Source organism: Seriola aureovittata, chromosome 22, assembly GCF_021018895.1.
Source record: "Seriola aureovittata isolate HTS-2021-v1 ecotype China chromosome 22, ASM2101889v1, whole genome shotgun sequence".
Classification (NCBI taxonomy): domain Eukaryota; kingdom Metazoa; phylum Chordata; class Actinopteri; order Carangiformes; family Carangidae; genus Seriola; species Seriola aureovittata.
Window position 1 is genome coordinate 21,153,657 of NC_079385.1, and position 16,755 is coordinate 21,170,411.

Genomic DNA, 16,755 nt, shown 5'->3' on the forward strand with positions numbered 1-16,755 from the left:
GAAATTTGGATGGTGATAATTTTCTACTCATCTCCAGTGAAGTTATGAAATAACTTAAATTCTTTACTTAAAGCTGCATTTCTTAATTTTTGGCCACCAGGGGGCAGAAAAATAAACTGAAGGGTTCACACTAGTTGATTAATTTAGTTGACTGACAAAAAATAAAACAGCAAGGAAAAATAAATCTATCATATTCAGGTTGCAGCTTCTCAGATGTCACAGTTTTCTGTTTTATATCAATATAAACTGAATATCTTTTGATTTGGGACAAAATAAGATGTCACCTTATAGAGACACCACTTTATAAACCAAATAATCAATTAATCAAGAAAATAATTAGCACAATTAACTGATAATGAAAATAATCATTAATTGCAGCTCTACATCAAACTCTAACTTAAAGCTCGGAGTTGTGGTGTACCCCAGGGTTCTGCCCTGGGTCCTCTGTAGTTTGTGTTAAGTGGGTTTAAATATTACACCATAGCCTCAAGTATACATTACATAACCTCCTTAATTCTATACATTGGATGTTATTGCTAGCATGTTAGCAAACAGATGACTATTTTCAAATCTAGCAGTCACAGAGCGACATTATCATGTATTTGTCATTTCATATTGTCTGTGCCAGGAACTGAATCATCATTTTTGGTCTCAGACATCTCAGATATAAAAAAGGCAATGAAAATAATCAATGCAAGAGACGTTTTAGTGACTCTTTAGTTACCTTGGTTGTGACTGTAGATAGCTGAGGTCCTGTCATCGTCTCAACCCTCATCAGGACCCTTCACACCCCCTTCATAACTCCTTGTAAACTCCTTGTAAAAACCCTCTGGCCAGAACAAATATACTGAAAAAGTAATTCATTCCAACTTCCAGTAACTTTTATGACAATACTGATATGGATTTGCTCACAGACCTCGACCCTCAGCAGATTCTCTCAGTTCCTCTGTGACTTTAAACAGAAACTCTGCCTCTTTCTTCTTCACATTAAATGAGTGAGGTTCCACCAGGCTGAGTCATGCTGGTTCAGAAACAAGCAGCTCGACACACCAGCACTCTGAAAGTTTCCACTGACAGACGATCAAAAACCGAAAGCTGGACTGAAACATGTTTCCAACACAGACTGAAACACATCACTCAGCAGATTTCTTTTCAGCCAGTAATGTTAGAGCATCAGTCATCTGTGGACGCAATAAAATGACTAACCCCATCCCATTATGATATCCTTTAAAGCCACTCCACATACAAATGTATAAACATAATACTTCATAAAATATTTGTGGTATTTAAGTGTCGGACACACTAAAACAAAACTACTCACTACTATTAACTAACCTAACTGTACCTAGTGGTTATTATAAACTGTGAGGGGGAACCAGGCCCAATCAAATGCCCCCATTGTGGAACCTCAGGACATTCATTAAGCATGGGGTTGACCCTTTTACCAAGTCCTGGTAAAATAAAGGTCATACGGACCAAAAGTCCCTCAAGAAACCACCATATTGTCTTCATCTGCAGGTTTTCATCGCTCCTGTATTCTGTCTATTCACCATCAACTCTCCACATCAGCTGGGTGTTCATTCTCCTGTATTTCAAACCCTCCACGGCAGCTTTTTTTTGGACTTCTGCACATACAGCAGGAAAGAAAATTACAACTTTCCACTCAATAGAGCAAAACTGTCAACAAATTACCACCTGTCATCATAAATTCCACCCAGAATTCAGTTAGAGATGATCAACAGCTCCGGGCTGAAGAATGAGTTCAGAGGGATTTGGCTTCGCTAACAGCCATTAAAATAATTGCCACCGCTGCAGCTTCACAACAGGACAAGTTTGGTTTGGCAGCAGGTCGGAGAGCTGAGAGACATCGAGGGGAAGGAGCCGAGCGCCGGAGATGACGGTGTTGATGGTGTTGATGGTGTTGATGGTGTTGACGGTGTTAATGTTAGGATTCAAGCAGCAGCAGCTTCAACATCCAACCAGCCAAAACAAACATTAATAACACTGAGAGCCAGACAGAGACAGAGAGAGAGAGAGATAACTGGTGAGTCAGCTGGACAAAGACTGAAGATCCAACTGGAAGAGAACGTTTCTGTAAAGTCTCAGAAAGTTCCCGAAACAAGTGAAATACACGTGGGTGTGGAGGAGTGGTGCTAATATCTTCAAGGTGTTTGTGTCATGGTGGGAAGGTCCACTGTGTTTCATTACTGAGTAGACTGAGAGGTTTGTAGTGGCGTCTTTGTTGTCTGTGGTTGGTTTGTAATTGTTGGTCGTAGCAGCAGACACACTGTGAGAATTTAAATCTAAATTTCTGAATTTAGTCTTTGGTCTCCAAATCAGTTGTCAGTGGATCTTGAACCGCCTTTTTGGACTGAGGACGACAGATTTGGTCGTTTGAGACGTGAGTCAACTTACGTCTCAAACAGCAGAGAATCACACTGTGTGAAGGGGCCTGGAGGTAGAGGTCATGGTGGTCATGGGTCACCATGAGTGACCATGGCTCAGGGGGCAGAGCAGGTTGACTGCTGATCCTAAGATTGGCGGTTCAATCCCTGGCTCCCTAAACCCAGGTTGCGTCAGGAGCCAAATCCATTACGGATAGCAATTTGCTGTGACAAGTCTTCATGAGAGCCAAATGATGACGACTTGTCTTGTGCCGGTCATGCCACTGGACTCACGCCAGACCTCTGGGTACCGACACTGGTTGAACAACCATGTCTTGAGCGCTGCTAACCAGAGCTGACTCTCAGCCCACAGTGGCTCAAGCCTCCCCAACATCAAAATTAAATCTGATACGTTGCTTTAGATTTTGTTTTACAGCGATGTAACTAATATTTTCTCAATCTAATGGGAACACAGGAGGCACATTTTTAGTTGGAAGCAGATTTGTCAGCAGCAGAGTCTGAGAGTCTGAAAACTCACAGAAACTCTTTTCTTGTTCAGATGAGAAAGAAGCTTTAAAAAAAACCTGAAAACATTTGGCCTAATTTCCAGACTGGCTTAAAATCAAAGGAAAAGTTGAAACTCCTCCAAAGCTCAAATAAAAGAGCATGAATAATCACCAAGAATCCTGCCCAAAACAAAACTTCACCGACATGTAAAACTGATCCCAGACTCTCGGAGGAACTCAACCAACGTGAGTCCATTCATGTTGTGTCAGAGATCGTTAACGCTGTCGTAGGTTCTGTTTAGGATTTCTGGACCGGAGTTTGTTCCCTGAGTGGAGTTCAGTCCGGATGACATTTATCTGGAGGGAGGAAAAATGAGCCAATTACAGTGTCGAATCCTTTTATTGTTATGGCTGAATCTGAGCTGCTGCGGTGGACGGAGATCCCGAACAGCGAGAGCGGAGGGCCCAGATGTGCAGAAACACACAGACAGGCTGTTATAATCCGGTCAGTCCTCAGAGTTTCAGTTTGGAGGCTGCAGAGAGAAATGAGTCAAAAGTCCTCAATATTCCCCCTGGGTCTCTGCAGCAGGGAAATCCATCAGCCGTCAGCGTGGGAAACATCCACACAGTTTACATCAGCAGCTGATCCAGGATCAGAGGCATGACCTCAGCATAGCTGCTCTGCTACATAACCATCCTTTATTTTTACATTCCGGAGGTTTCAAACACAGATTCAGATCTGTGAAACTTTTGTTCTATTTATGAAAACACAAAAAACACACATCTAGACCAGCTGAGACCAGGTCCAGACCAGTCCACACCTCACATCCCCCGAGCTCCAGTGTGTGCCTCTTATGTTATAGCACTTAGCATCTATCTATCTATATCTATCTATCTATCTATCTATCTATATATCTATCTATCTATCTATCTATCTATATATCTATCTATCTATCTATCTATCTATCTATCTATCTATCTATCTATCTATCTATCTATCTATCTATCTATCTATCTATCTCTCTATCTATCTATCTATATCTATATCTATCTATCTATCTATATATCTATATATCTATCTATCTATCTATCTATCTATCTATCTATCTATATCTATATCTATCTATCTATCTATATATCTATCTATCTATCTATCTATCTATCTATCTATCTATCTATCTATCTATCTATCTATCTATCTATCTATCTCTATCTATCTATCTATCTATCTATCTATCTATCTATCCAGCAGGTGGCAGTAATGCGCCTAAACGTTGGTTACCACCGCCATTAAAAAAAAAGCCGAAGAAGAAGATGATGGCGGCAGTACAGATCCGTCCTTACTGAAAGTGTGTCGGTGATTTAAATCGCAGAAGAAGAAGCGTGCGCGTGTCCACGTGAGAGCAGCAGCATGTCTCCTCCAGGAGGGAAAATCAACAGACCGAAAACTGTAAGAAAACCTTGTTCAATATCAACGATTAGGAGACAAAGCGCGGGAAAAGAAGACGCTCTAACTGCACGTTCTGTTTGATTTACCTGAGCTAAACATACACGAGGAGACGGTTAGCAGCTAGCTTGGACGGCTAGTGTAAACACTGTGTGTAACGTCATCGTTATTAACGTACAGCTTTTAAGATAATTAACGTGTTTGTTATTCATTATGTATCTAAGACAGTCAGATCACCTCAGTACACAAGCAGAGCTGCAACAAGTACGAAGTAAAAGTAGTAATACTGAAGTTTAAGTACAAATACTTCAGTGTAAAAATACTAATAAAATATTACAAGTAAAAGTACTGCATTCAAATTCCTGCCAAAGTAAATGCACAGAAGTGTCAGCTGCTTCGTGTAGGTAAAGTTAGAGATGGTGAGATGAAGCTTCATGAAACACATTTACAGGTAGAGAGAAAGCTTCATGTCTATATGCTGCGTGTTAGCAGAGCGACACCTACTGGTCAGAACGTAAAATACAAGCGTTTTTTAAAAAATCAAATTAAATGATGATTGTATTTTTTATTCTAAGCATAATTTTATAGTAATAAGTGTAAAGGAAATCAACAATTTCAATGCATCAAATGTTTTAATATATAATGTAAAATATAATATTAGTCACGTAATCTGTTTTTAACTGGAGTGATGTGAAATGTACAAACCCTCAGCAGCATTTTGCTGTTGTAGCTGCTCCAGGTGGAGCTGCTTTAACTACGTCATATACACTTAGTTTAGTCTGCTGGACTAAACTAAGGGTCACCAGATAAAGGTAAGAGGTCATCAGATGATTCATGGGAAAGAGGAAGAAACAAAGTTCAGATTCAATGATCTGGATTCAGTTTTTAGACTTTTGTCTGTTTTATTTTTGTAAAACAAAAACCATGTGAGGCCATTATATCATTCAATAAACAACACACTGATTTCCATAATAATGGCTCAGTTTTTAGTTAAATTTGTCTGTATCGCCCTCCTTGTTCTACACAATAAAAGTATTTTAAATCTTATCCGTCTAGTCTGTCTAGCTTAGTCTTTGAGATTCTTGGAAATCCCTTCAGAGCAGTTGTAAGTGTTTTCCAGAAAGATTGATGCTTATCTTTGACTCGAGAGATAAACTGGGTCTATGGATCGTTTCCTGTGGTGTTATCAGTCTGCTGGACTCAGGGTCACATTACAAGATGAAGTTTTTTTGTTTCCAGTGCAGTAGAAAACCTGTTTACTGTTGCAGTGACTTGAAGTGTAGGAGCTGACACATAGTTTTTCTGTGAACTGTTATCACCCAGAGAACATCAGTGGTCTCTGTCGTTTCTTTGCAGGAGTTGGGGAAGAAGCTTTTCAAGCGGCGACGAGTCCTGAGTCGAGAGAAGAGGAAGAAACATCAGATAGTCGGAGCCGTGGTAGATCAGGGTCTCATCACCCTCCATCACCTGAAGAAGAGAAAGTCAGTGATCATCACCTGCACACACTGAAACCTAACATGGCCGACTATTGATTAAAAACATTGTTTAAAATCTGCATTTTTCTCCTCTCCAGGTCGAGTCCGAGAGCGAACATCACTCTGTCTGGAAAGAAGAAACGGAAGCTGCTGAAGCAGCTGCAGCACATGCAGCAGGAGAAAGCCGGTATGGAAGGTAAATGACGACATCTCCATTCACACCAGAACACATGGGGTTAGCCATGTGAAGATGCTGATGGTGTGAGTGATCAGTCCTCCTGTCCTTACTCCCCTACTGTTCTTAAAGAGTTTTCAGAATCTATAAACTATATTTTATTTAAAAATGATGATATTGATAGATGTGACTGTTAATGCAAGTTTGTACCCAAATACTGAACAAAAAGGGAGCTAAGTCTCAAGAAGCTCGGCAGGAGAAGAAATTTCCAACATGACAATGATCCCAAACACACTGAAGATATTACACAAGAGTTTGTAAAGAAGAAAAAGGTGAAACTATCACCTGGCCAGGTGTGTCCCTGATTTCAAGGTGACACACCTGGAGGATTTTAAAGCAGAAGGTGGAGAAACAAAACCTCGTCTGTCAGACTGCTATCAGCCATGTCCAGGAGGATCGACTCTTATTTTGTCGACACGTAAAATATTAACAAAATAAAAGAACGAAGGGTTCAGCGACTTTTGTTTCACTTGGTTCTATATGGACATTTCATTATAGTTTAATTAGTCAAACATTTTTAATTTTCAAATGGCTAAAAATAAAACTATTAAATGGACAGAGATGTTGAGATAGTTCAGAGTTTTTAAACCAGATTTTTCTGAGATATTAAAACTGTAAAATGTTTCTTTCGTCAGTTGAACCTGCAGCTCCACCTCCCAAGAAACAGGACTCATCCTCAGCTCCGACCACGAAGAAGAAGAAGAAGAAGAAGAAGGCAGCTGGATCGCAGGGGGACGTAGAGATGGCCGATATGGACTAAAGAGAAGACAGAGTTATCTGTTGATGTGAGGCAGTGTCCTGTCTTTTATTCCAGTGGACAATTAGGACACAGCTGATTGTGAATGGACTGCTCAAATATGATTGACTGGTTTCTGAAGGTAAAGTTGTGATTTTCACAGTTTGTGTCCAGAGGGATGAAAATCTGTCTGCACCTGTTGGAGTCAGTCAAGGTGAGATTTTAAAAACAATTCCTGGAACAAAGAGTCTGAGAGTTACATGGATGTATGGAAGCCCATTTCTGCCAAAAGAAAAATAAATAACGAGAAGATAAAAGAACAAAAGTCAAAATGTTTGTTTTTCAGGTCAGAACCAGTCAAATTTATAAGAGAAGTCAAATTTAGTCTTTTTATCCTATAATTTTGGCTTGGAATTTAATTATTTTGACCTATTAATAGATATTATTTCATAATGTCGACTTTTTAAGTAAGGAGGCAGAAAATGACCCAAATTGACCGACATCTTTTGAGGTGATCAACATGAAAAGTTGTTTTGTGCATAAAACTGCACCAATCTGAAAATGAATGAGTGGAAAATGTTCCATTTCTCCAGAAGCAAACCTTCCTGTGGTCTCAGAGCAGAATCAGCTGTCAGCTCCAGAGATCTGCTCAGAGCTGAGGGTTTTTTTAACTGCGGATGTTTAGAGTTAAAGTTTGGGAATCAGCAAGTTCCTGGCAGACTTGTGCTTCCATACAGACATTTGTTGGCATAATGACGACTTTATGTGAAAGTCGTCACACAGAGTTGTGCATGTCATGCTTCCTGCAGATATAGATTTGAAAACTTTATTTTTGACTTTGTGAAGCTCAGACTTTTCACCTAGTACATCAAAATGTTATCACAAATGTTACTTGTATCTCATTACTATTATTATTTTTCAGCATATATATATCTTTTTTTCTTGGCCGAAACAGGCTTCTGTACATTTGAAACATAGTCAAACCTTTGACCTAATATTTCATCATTTTGACTTGTGTCATGTTTGTTCTATTCTTGGTGTTAATGAGCTTCTATATGTGTCGCACCTGCAGGGCTTTAATAAAGTAAAGTATTTATCTCTGGTTTAAAACAGTCTTATTAAATGTCTGTAACAGTTTCTGTGAATTGAAGCGGGGGAGAAAAGCTTTTCTTTCAAACGTGTTGTTCATGTTCAGTATCTTCAATTATTGATGAACCTGCCTATAAATTCCTTATAACAGGGGTTTTTATTTAAAGCTTCTAAGGAGAAATTTTAGAGGATTTTATGATCATGTGAATTTATTCTAAAGCTCATTATTGGTAATAATTAGACAGTGTTGGAGACTGATTTTGGGATGCAGCCCCCCCCCCCCCCCCCCCCCCCCCCCACCAGAGGACAAAGACTAAAATGGGTCAGACTCCGGAGAGAAGCAGATCTTCCGCACCAGCCATCATGTAATGTAGTTCATCATCCCGGAGCCTCAGAAACCAGAAGCTGCTGACGGGGTTCATCTCTCTCCGACATGCCGCCGACACTCACCGTTTTCTCCCGTAAATGTGACCGTGGGTGACGGAGGACAGCGCTTCATCATCCCGCATTTAAACCGGAAAAACACCGCTTCATCTGGGGGAATCTGAATCGTGTCAGCACTTGGTTCTCTTTTTTTTTTTTCTTTTTTAATTATTATTTTAATGAACATGACCTCTCGGGATGGGTGAAGCTTTCTCTTTCTCTTACTGGGACTGACTGGTTTGATAGAGATTGCTGCCGGTGGCTCCCGGTTTCCAGTCCGACACCGACTCCTCTGACCGCCGACCGACCGACGGATGGATGATGGATGCCGCGCCGAGTTAATCTGCGTCCTCGGTGAAGAGAAAGGTAAAGACGTGGAGCTGTGGAGGGAAAATAAAACCCGGGTTTAACCCACATCACACCGCGCAGATCTGTGTCCCAGTTTAGGCTGAATTACCCAGTAACATTAGCTCCATTAAAACCAGTGCAGCGACATGTTTGTTCGGCAGGTGCTACATGGACGAAGCGAGAAGCGAACAGTTACACAAAGGCAGCCGTTAGCAGCCGTTAGCAGCCGTTAGCAGCCGTTAGCTGCCGTTAGCAGCCGTTAGCTGCCGTTAGCTGCCGTTAGCAGCCGTTAGCTGCCGTTAGCTGCTGTTAGCTGTTTATTATCACCGGGTTTGACATGTAGCTTATTGACGTCGCTTCACGGCCTTCAGCTAACGGTCCCCACGGACTCGGTGCCCGGTGCGTTCACACTGAAACGCGAAGCGGTTTTTCTAGCTTCGCTTTCGCCCACAGAAGTTCTTATTAGCCACAAACGGCTAACAAGCTAACGATATAGCGACGCGACCGCGGCGACGTTTGTCGTTTGTTAGCGAGAAATTCCATCTCCCGGACCTGGTTCTCTTCCGTTCTCATGTCTCCATGACGGAACTACTCAGGGCGAAGTTCTTCCCTCAGTCTCAATCACATTCTGCGGACGCGACTTCGCCTCGTGTTCGCACAGACGAAATCGAAATTTTCTTCGCTCCGTGCGTCCGTTAATCTTCACTTCGCCTCCAGTTCGCCTGTTGGCGACACCGACACCGACACGTTCGCCCGGTTTTATGAAGGTGAGAAGCCGAAGCAGAAGTTTTTAGACTTAAAGAAACAATAAGAGGATTTCAAATATTATTTATAGGCTATAAAATATTATAAATATCAATCTGAAATATATAAATACTTTAGAGAATCATCTGATATGGTGTAATATTTTTAATTAAAGTAATTAACATAATTAGTTTCAACATATATTCTGTCAGAATGTGTTACTACAACAGAAATATTAACTTGCCTGAATAAATCTTAAATAAACGTCCACTTACCATCTTTTTCCTGAGCTCTCACCTCTTCTTACAGTCTTCCTCGGTTCAGCTTCCACAGAAAGTCTGTGAGATGTGGTTGAAATCTCAAGAAAAAACTAGTGCGTAGACCTTGAGTTAAGACCTCTATGTCAAACCACTCTTTCTAAGGCTTTATTGGTTTGAATTACTGTTGTTATTTTATTTTGTTGTTGTGTTTTATTTGATTGTATTTTAAGGATTTTATGTATCTGTATTCTTTTGACAGATCATGTTTAACTGTAGTGCTGAAGTGTTTTAATGTGGTTTTTCTCATATAAAGCACTTTAATGTAAAGTTTATCATTATTATTATTTACTGTTGACTGACATAATGTCCGTGCTGAGGTCTAAGAGCCACGGTGTAACGTGGTTCCAGTGATAGTGGGTGGAGATAAGGTGAACTGACGCCTCCCTGTCCCTCCAGGAGACGGGCTAAAGTCCTGCTCCTTGGACTGTGGACCCAAAGAGCTGCTGAGCATCTGATGGAGGACGGTTCACACTGTCGGCCCGGTGAGTCTCTGCTCTAAAACAACACGTCCAGGTTTCTATATGAAATCTGAAGCTACAACAGAGTCTGAATCCAACAGACGTTTATTTCCTGCTCGATTCCGAACTTTCATGGTTTAATATGAAACTAAAAACAGAATTTAAACAAGTTTCTCTTCAGTGTGTAAAATCAGGACTGACCTCGTTCACCTTCAGTGAAAGTGGAAATCTAAAAACAGAAGCGTCTCCTGAAGGAGCCGCTTCTGTTTTTAGATTTCCACTTTTACTCCACAGATCAGTTTCTAATTCTGTTCCTTTTGTTCTATTGTTGTCGCTGAGAGACGTCAGGGACTGAGGGACAGATAGAGAAGATCAGTGGTGACACTACAGTGAGCCGTCAGTGAGACCCACTCATGACGGTTTAAAGATAAAGTCCAAAATAAAGTCTTCATCATGTTTGTTGTTTGGAAACGTGTTTTTTTAACTTTAAGTTTTTAGACTCCGAGTTTGAGGCTGGAGACGTTTTTATTTTTGTCTTTTTCTGTCTCATTAAGTTTAATCAGAGTGAACTGACTGTCTGATTATTGACTTGTTTTGTTGTCTGTAATCAGTCGGTCACAGCAGGCGTCCGTCCTGCACCTGAACACAGAGACATTTAAGAGTTTTTACTTCTGTAAGTCGACTCAGAAACATCTGTCCTGCTGCAGACGTGCCCTCCACATCTGTCTCCGTGTTAATGTTCTGTCCATGTGCAGGTCATTCGTGTGGATCTCTGCTCTCCTCCTGTGGACACTGAGGCGTTTCTGATCAGAGACTGTGGATCTGCTGCAGCCATGTTTCCTCCAGAGTCCAGTCCAGCCTCGCGGACGCTCCAGCTGCTCGCCGCCGCCGTCGCTGTGATACTGCTGACCTTGCTTCCCGTGAGCGCCGTGGAACCAGAGACTTGTTTCTCCAGACAGCACCAGAGCGCCAGAGTCAACGTCAGACTGGCCCTGAACAGACCGGGGGCGCTGATGGAGGGACGGGCGGTCCGGTCTGACAGGGACTGTGTCCTCACCTGCTGCTCAGAGGAAGTCAAACCAGGTGAGACACTCACAGGGAAGACTGGATCTGACGGTCGGGGTGGAAGGAGGTTTTAAACATTTTAAAACAAAACATTTTAATCACATCTTTCACCAAAATTGTTCTGATTTGCAAATGATTTGTCGGCCCTCCTGCAGCTGATATTAAAACTAATAATACATAAACACAACCATAAACTTCCAGCGCTGCAGCTCCGTCAGCTTCGTCCTGCAGGAGCTGCAGCTCCGTCAGCTTCGTCCTGCAGGAGCTGCACCTCCGTCAGCTTCGTCCTGCGGGAGCTGCAGCTCCGTCAGCTTCGTCCTGCAGGAGCTGCAGCTCCGTCAGCTTCGTCCTGCGGGAGCTGCAGCTCCGTGTTGTGAGGAGGTGAAGTGGGTCAGACTCAGAGACTGACACAGCTTTACACAGAAATCACTTTTCATTTCTAAGAACATCACGCAGGTATTTTCAACTCTCTGGATCTCCGCAGGTAAAACATGGTCAGGTTGTAAAATCAGACGCATGTTTGACCATAAAGTGAACGTGAGATCAGACGTCACCGTGTTTCTTTTAGACTAAAACTGATTTCAGACAGAAATAATTAATAATCTCCTGATGTGACGTCGTTGAACAGATTTAATCCCGAACTGCACTTCAGCATGATCTTATGGTATTTGTACTTCACTCATTTATTTCCATTTTATGCTACTTTAATCTTCTACTGCACGTCTGAGAGGGAAACTCCACACAATCTTTACCTGATTTTACTTTGAAGGTTCATTTACATCCACAACATCTGGACCAGCCTCAAGATTAAAATGCTGCTACATGTTAATGCAGCAATAATAATAATAATAATAATAATGATCCTATAGTCCAATATTCTAAATCATAAATATATAATAATATGAAACCTTAAAGGGTCATTCAGCAGATTGTGTAATTTTACTTTTAAATACCGTATTTTGTCAATATAGTATTTTCCTTCAAACTCCTGAGTGCAGTCACTTTTTTACATGCTGATAATATAATAAATATAATAAAGAGCACAAAATGTAAAATGTAATTCAGAGTCTTGTGAGCTGTTCAAAGTGTGAACCGTGTTTCTGGGTTAATAAAGTTCCTGGAGTTCAAAGAGTTTCCATTGTTCTTCCATCAGTCACAGTCTGAGCTGGTGGTTTTACTTCATTAAGACGGGCAGATGAAACATACTGAAATAAAGTGACAGGTATTGATTGATACTGTAAATGATGTTCACAAGAAAGAGAAGTCGTTCTCACTCAGTCCGAGTCACTTCATCTGAATGATTCACCTTGTTTCTGTGTTTGTGAAGGAGCCAAGTGCAACATGGCCGTCTTCACCGCCATCAGACGCAGCGGCGAGGACAACTGCCTCCTGTTCCACTGTCCCACGGAGCAGGACTGTCCTCTGATGAAGGCTCCGGACGGCACCAACACCTACGACATCTACAAAGGTACACACCCACAGCCTCTCTCCTGATTGGCCGAGAGACTCAGAGCCTCCTCTCTTCTGATTGGCTCACCGACCTGTCGTTACTAGAGCTCCAGAGAGAGGAGATGTGAAACTACACTGAGATGGTTTTTAGTTAGTTAGTTAGTCAGTTACTCTGTTGGTCAGCTAGTTAGCTGGTCAATTAGTTAGTAGCTAGTCGGTCAATTAGTTAGTTAGTTAGTAAATTGGTCAGTGAGTAGTTATTCAGTCAGTCAGTTAGTTAGTTGGTCAATTAGTTAGTCAGTCAGTCAGTTAGATAGTAGTTAGTTAGTCAGTTAGTTAGTTGGTTGGTAAGATAGTTAGTTAGTCTTTTAGTTAGTTAGTTAGTTAGTTAGTTAGTTAGTTAGTTAGTTAGTCATTCATTCATTCATTCATTCATTCAGTCAGTAGTTCAGTTTTTCTTAAATCTGTCTTCTGTCTTGTGCAGGGTTGATTCATCCAACCACAGTGAGACCTGTCACCACGACAACCACAAAAGAAACCATCTCCACCACCGCTCTGGCACCAACCACACCTGCAACCACCACAACAACCACAACCACCACACAGAGTACAACAACGCCACCACCACCACCAACCACAACAACAACAACAACAACCACAACAACCACAACAACCACAACAACCACACAGCCCACCACCACAACAACAACCACCACCACACATGCTCCAGCCACCACGACAGCACCTCCACCCATCATCATCATCGCCACGATGCCTGCGATAACACCATCACCCACCACCACCACAACAACAGCAGCACCAACAACTACAGCAGCACCAACAACTACAGCAGCAACAACAACAACAACAACAGAAACAACAACAACAACGACAACAACAGCTCCCACCTTCACCTCCATCACCATGAAGAAGACAAACAAACCCAGCAAGAAGCAAAACAAAACTGCCAAGAAAGGAAAACCACATCCTGTCAGCACCACCACCACGACTGCCGCCACCACCACCGCCACCTTCCCGCCCACTCTCAGCCCCACGACATCACTTCCTGTTGTAACGGCGGGAAAAGAGGCTGAACATAGAACTACTGACAAACCACAGCCGAGTACTGAACCCACCACAACCACCACAACCACCACTGTTCCCACCACTGTTCCCACCACTGTTCCCACCACGACCGCCACCACCACCACGACCGCCACCACGACCACGTCCACGACCACGACTGCTCTTAAAACCACCACCTCCCCCTCCACCCCTCCCCCTACAACCGTTCCTACCACTACTGCCCCTCCTCCTCCTCCCACCACCACCACTACAACCACCACCACCACTGAGCCGCCCACCGTGAGGACGACTCCCGCAGCGAGTTTGGTCATCGTCCCCAAAGGTGTCCTCCAGTCCGACCACGCCCTCCAGAACTCGAGTGTCGGCCGGGGGAAGGCGGTAGCCGCTCGGGGGGCGGTGAAGAGCGGCGTGGTGGCGTTCATGGTGCTGGGGCTCGCCGTGCTCACGCTGGCCCTGGCCGTGGGCGGACGTAAGGCGATGGAGTCCTTCGACAGACGCCATTACACGAGACTGGAGCTGAACGACCTGCACTACGAGGTCTGAGGACGGACTTTGACTTTCAGGACGGAAGCTCAGAGGGACAATTATCATGTTCGTCTCTTGAGTTACACAATAATCGAATGTCTGCTTCACTCTGTTAAAGAGGCGCTGAACCGTGACCACAGAGAATACTGGATTCTGATTGGTCAGACGTAACCACACAGCTCTTCAGTTTATTACGTTTCAATACGTTACGTTTATCAGCCTAAAATATGATTGAACAAGACTTTGACCTTTGACCTGTGCAGTTATTTAATAGGAGTGGGTGATGTGAATAAAAATCCTCCATCACACAAAGTGATTAGTTATTAATGAGATTCTTTGTTCATGAACATGATATTTAATACAGAAGCTCCGTGTGTTTAATGGCAGAGAATTTACCTGCTTTTCCTGCTTTTCCTGCTCCAGCAAAGGAAAGAGCAGAGAAATCCAAATACATCATTAAAGAAAGAATAACTACAACAGTAATGAATATAATCACATGGTTTATATCATGTTCATGTCTCATCACCCGCTCGTATTCTCAGTAAGTCTCGTCATGTCTGATGAGTGACTGACGGAAAACACAAAGAGTGAAACTCATTTTCATTTGACTAAATCCACAGAATTATGATTTCCTCATGATTCTGACTGTCTGAGGTAAAAACCGACTTTTATTTCTCACTTTCTCAGAATTCTGACGTTTTCTCAGAGATGATTTTTCTTCTTCTCCGGTTCGTACGAGGCTCGAAGGTCCCGAAAGACTTTTTTATTTTGTGTTCACAAATCAGGATTTTGTTTTTCTTTCTGGATTTCTATTTTCTTTTCAATATTAACATTTCTCAATAATTTAGTCGATAAGAATTTTGACTTTAATAAACTTTATCCTCAGACTTTAGATTTTTTCCTAAATTTGAACCATAATCTTTTCAGAGAACTTACTTCTTCTCTGAATTATATTTTTATCTTGTGTCCACGACAAGACAGGATTGTTTTCATTTTTAGTCTCTTTTACTTCATAGAACATTTAAAATTCTCTGAATCTAAAATAAACTTTATGTTTTCCAGTTTCTGAGATTTGAACCACATTCTCAGAGATTTTACTTTTACTAAAAAAAAAATCATGTTTCAGGACTTTGACTCAGAGACTGAAGTCTGAGCTTTTCTCATAATTCTGACTCTTTGGTTTCACTCACTGACGTTTATTCCTGCCTTTCACTTGTTCTGCTTCAAAGCTGAGAACAGACCTACCTGTCCTCACCTGGTGAAACCACCTCCTGCAGATCATTTCTTCTTCTTGTCCTGTTGACTGTAGAAACTTCAGCTGGCGACGGAAAAACAAAGAACCAACAGCAATATTTTTATTCCCCGAAACTCAGGAAGCCTGTGAAGCGTTCCCGTGGAGCAGAGCTGGATTGTATGAGCGGACACAGATCTGTACATTCGGCCGTCTGGTGTCGAGGCCTTTTCGCCATGGGGGGAGGGGAGGGGGGGGGGGTTGTCGACTCTTTGTGTATAAGACGTACACCTGCATGTCTTTTTACTTCCACATGCTTCAGCCATACGAGCCTGTGATTGCTTCTTAAATCACCAACTCAGTCTAGATGTCGGACTCACTCTCACTGTGTTGATTTTGTATTTTCTCCACGTTTCTCTTGTTTCACTTACGATAAAAATATAAACGATTGATGCAATCCTCTGAGAATCGATGCACTACTGTATCCTGCGGTTTTTGATAAATGTGATCTGCTTCTTTTACAATATTAGATTGTTTTTCATAGGTAAGAGTACACTGGCTGCGCACTATTTTCCTATAATAACTACATTTGTATTGGATGTCAGTGTATTTGGGGGGTTGGGGGGGGGCAGATGGAAGGACGTTGCTGCAGCATCAGTTGACCACCAGGTGGCAGCAGCAGCCTGATGAACTTCCTGCAGACACTGACCTGAAGACTGGCGACTTGTTTTCACTTCTCTTGCTTTGGTTTCTACTCTGTCTGATTAACTCCATGGATGGTGATAGTTTGGTCTCGTTTTGTGAAGTGATGCTTTTGCATAAGTTTGGAATTTGATGTTTTGTTCTTGTAAGGATTAAAAAAAAAATGTGATTTTTGAAAGTGTGTCGTCTTTGATTCTGTGTTTTGTGATGAAAACAAATTTATGAAGAGCGGGAAAAAGCTAAAAATAAACGCCGGGATTTAGTTTGTGACGACAGTAAATTATCATCAGCTGCATGAATCTGCTGAAATCAGGCTTTGTTATTGTTTAAATCACTTATGGAGAAAAGCCAGTGATTTATCATGGATTTCATCTATGAAAGAAACATTTAAATCAAGTTTTAAAGATGTAAAAATGCAGAGTACAACTAAGAACTGTATCATCTTCATTCACCTGTGAAGGATATTGATCAGGGACGATGTGAAGAGAAAATATTTCAGTTTGGACATTAATATGAAATTTCTGTGAAAAAA

At 41.9% G+C, this 16,755-nt stretch overlaps 2 protein-coding genes and 1 long non-coding RNA gene across 3 annotated transcripts; 2 read left to right on the plus strand and 1 right to left on the minus strand.

Moving 5' to 3' along the window:
- The first annotated feature begins 4,203 nt into the window (after nucleotides 1-4,203).
- c22h11orf98 (chromosome 22 C11orf98 homolog) lies at nucleotides 4,204-7,893 on the plus strand. Its single transcript, XM_056367659.1, has 4 exons — nucleotides 4,204-4,340; nucleotides 5,694-5,818; nucleotides 5,911-6,008; nucleotides 6,683-7,893. Exons 1-4 carry the CDS (start codon nucleotides 4,302-4,304, stop codon nucleotides 6,805-6,807), a joined length of 387 nt encoding a protein of 128 aa, XP_056223634.1. The 5' UTR covers nucleotides 4,204-4,301; the 3' UTR covers nucleotides 6,808-7,893.
- Nucleotides 5,209-8,514, minus strand: LOC130163452 (uncharacterized). Its single transcript, XR_008826474.1, has 2 exons — nucleotides 8,323-8,514; nucleotides 5,209-5,804 (listed from the first exon to the last, which is right to left on the minus strand). It is a non-coding gene; the product is annotated as an uncharacterized LOC130163452 (long non-coding RNA).
- A 6-nt stretch (nucleotides 8,515-8,520) lies between these two features.
- On the plus strand, nucleotides 8,521-16,404 carry mansc1 (MANSC domain containing 1). The gene is made up of 5 exons (XM_056367648.1): nucleotides 8,521-8,661; nucleotides 10,104-10,189; nucleotides 10,921-11,248; nucleotides 12,558-12,698; nucleotides 13,164-16,404. Exons 3-5 carry the CDS (start codon nucleotides 10,999-11,001, stop codon nucleotides 14,306-14,308), a joined length of 1,536 nt encoding a protein of 511 aa, XP_056223623.1. The 5' UTR covers nucleotides 8,521-8,661; nucleotides 10,104-10,189; nucleotides 10,921-10,998; the 3' UTR covers nucleotides 14,309-16,404.
- Nucleotides 16,405-16,755: the final 351 nt, after the last annotated feature.